The sequence below is a fragment of the Glycine max genome, chromosome 15 (assembly GCF_000004515.6).
Source record: "Glycine max cultivar Williams 82 chromosome 15, Glycine_max_v4.0, whole genome shotgun sequence".
NCBI lineage: Eukaryota > Viridiplantae > Streptophyta > Magnoliopsida > Fabales > Fabaceae > Glycine > Glycine max.
In genome coordinates, this window is record NC_038251.2 from 13,181,779 (window position 1) to 13,184,722 (window position 2,944).

Genomic DNA, 2,944 nt, shown 5'->3' on the forward strand with positions numbered 1-2,944 from the left:
TGAGGTGGGCTCTTGGTTCGTCGAGATTTCCTTAGTCGCCATTGCCCCTTGAGGTATGGCTATGGAGGAAAACTTAAGTACCTACAGAGGATGGCTTACACTAACACCATTGTTTATCCATGGACTTCCATCCCTCTGCTTGCATACTGCACAATTCCAGCTGTGTGTCTCCTGACTGGAAAGTTCATCATCCCCACAGTAAGTACCACACAACACAACTATAAAGGATAAAACTTAGATACAGTTCCTTAGATGCTTTTGGTGTTATTCTCCAATCAGATATGTTAACCTTCAATGCAAACCTATATTATGCAGATTAACGAGATAAAACTCTAATTTTGATTGGAAAACTGTACTAGGATTTCTTGTGATTACTACTATTTAATATTTGCTTTCACCTATGATTCACAAAAACTTATAAAAAAGGAAAATGGGAAGGGAAACAATAATGTTGTCATCAGATACACATATTCTGAATGTGAGTGTTTTTTTTTCTTGTGTGCAGCTGAACAACCTTGCTAGCATTTGGTTTATGGCTCTATTTATCTCCATCATTTTAACAAGCGTGCTTGAGCTCCGATGGAGTGGTGTTACCATCGAAGCTCTATGGCGTAACGAGCAATTCTGGGTCATTGGAGGTGTTTCTGCTCACCTTTTTGCTGTATTCCAAGGCCTCCTCAAAGTTCTTGGTGGAGTAGACACCAACTTCACTGTCACAGCAAAAGCAGCAGAGGACACTGAATTTGGAGAGCTCTATCTCTTCAAGTGGACCACTCTTCTCATCCCTCCAACCACTCTCATAATCTTGAACATCGTTGGAGTCGTGGCCGGAGTCTCTGATGCCATCAACAATGGATATGGCTCATGGGGACCTTTGTTTGGGAAGCTGTTCTTTGCCTTTTGGGTCATTGTTCACTTGTACCCTTTCCTCAAAGGTCTCATGGGAAAGCAAAACAGGACTCCTACCATTGTAGTTCTGTGGTCAATTCTTCTAGCATCTATTTTCTCATTGATTTGGGTCAGGATTGATCCCTTCTTGCCCAAGCAAACTGGTCCAGTGCTCAAACAATGTGGGGTGGAATGCTAAGACTATGTGGAGAGGCCATGTTGATGTCCCAATGAGAAGAGTAAATGGCACTTGTGTGCGTGCTTTTTTATTGTCTTACTGGCATTGAGTGGTTTGCCTTAATGAGAAGATTAATCTGTGTACATTGACTTAAAGGGGAAAATTGGGTCTGATTGGAATGTCTTCATTTCAAGATACAACAAAACCATATACTATAGCCATTGTCATTGTTTGGGAAAACATGTTCTTAGTTTTGGTGCTACTGGATGATTTTTCATCTACTGGAACTTGATTCTTGAGAATAAGACTAATATTTTTTGCCAACTTGATGTCAATTTGCTGCAGTGGATCAACACCAACTCCTAATTATCATTTCACATCATTAATAACTGAAACAATGATGAAATCCTAGTTTTAAAAAAGATTACTTAATACTAAAGAGATTGAACTCAATTGGTTGAGTATGTGCCTGAATTGTTGTAAATACATTGGTATCGGAGTTCGACTCCTCCCTTTAAATAAATGAAAAAAAATATACTTAATCCCAGTTGAAATTGTACCATCAGTAGGCAGACCTACTACATCTAAGCTGGTTTTGCTTCCTTTGGAAGTATCCTACTACTCGAGTCCCGTTGCCAAGAAAACAATGTGAGGAAGTACTGCCTGACCATGAAACGGAAGTTAATGATGTTTGATTTTTTGTTTTTGACCTTTGTTGTTGGTGTTAGTTGATATATTTGTACTTAAGTTAGAAAGTGAATTTGTCCTTAACTCAAATCTATAAAACTAACTTATAAGATGAGGATTACTCCCCACTTATATAATTTATCTTGACACTATCTTTATTTAATATGAGATTTTAACATTTTTGTAAGTGAATGATTAACTTTTTTATCATTTTTTTACTTAAATTTAAAATAAAAATTATAAATAAAAGTCACCTAACATTTTATATAATCATAAAAATGCCATTAAGTGTAGGAATCAGATTTATAATTAAATCATAACTACAGAAGTATCAAACTATTTTTATTTTTAATTTTGAAATTTTGTGAAAGACAACGAAAATAATTTTTATTTTTATGGTTTTCTTCATAAAGATTTTACGAAAATTAAATAAAAAATACTTGCATAATTATTTATAAAAAAATAAAAAATAAAAAGAGAAAATAATTCGATCACAAATTTCTTTACACTTCTCCCTAAAATAAGCAAGTTCAGATGGTACTAATTTTTTTTTTTTTTTTTTGGATAGGGTAGGTGGTACTAATTGATCGAGCGTTTCTGTACTAATTTGATGAAGGTTTTTACGAATAATGCTCTTGAAAAAATTTTAATCGCAACTCTTTTTTTTTTGCCAATTCTATTTAGGATTAAATGTACTTTCTTTTTCCTTAAAATTTTATGATTGGGACATTCTGGTCCACCAAAATTTTGTATTGAACATTTGATCCTCACATGTTTAAAATTTAATAATTTTAGTTTATTGTTAGTCTGTGATTAATTTTTAACAAATTATCAACGTGGCATCTTTGATAACAAGACACTAATGTGTTGATGTTGCATATAACCTAATAGTCTAACAAATGTGTTGATGTTTACATGAGAGTAAGAACCAAAAAATTAGACAACCAATATCATATTAGCATAGTATCAAACCGACATGTCATTTATCATGTTAGTATATGAGTGTTATGTCATTATTTAGATGTTATATTAATAATTTTTGTTAAAAATTGAAAAAGACTAATAATGAACTAAAATTGTTAAATATTTATTATATTATTTTTTATGACATGTAAATATTTGATTCTTGCAGTAAATTTAATTGTTTGTAAATAATTAATTAACTATTATTTATATGTTCTAATCCACTGT

At 32.7% G+C, this 2,944-nt stretch overlaps 1 protein-coding gene across 1 annotated transcript in view; it reads left to right on the top strand.

Annotated features, from left to right (window-relative positions):
• Positions 1-1,390, top strand: part of LOC100801955 (cellulose synthase A catalytic subunit 4 [UDP-forming]) — a gene marked incomplete in the record, with an annotated part of 6,650 nt that extends 5,260 nt beyond the window's left edge. Inside the window, 2 exon segments of the mRNA XM_014768264.3 lie at positions 30-198; positions 506-1,390. Coding sequence (XP_014623750.1) covers positions 30-198; positions 506-1,087 — 751 coding nt within the window.
• Positions 1,391-2,944: the final 1,554 nt, after the last annotated feature.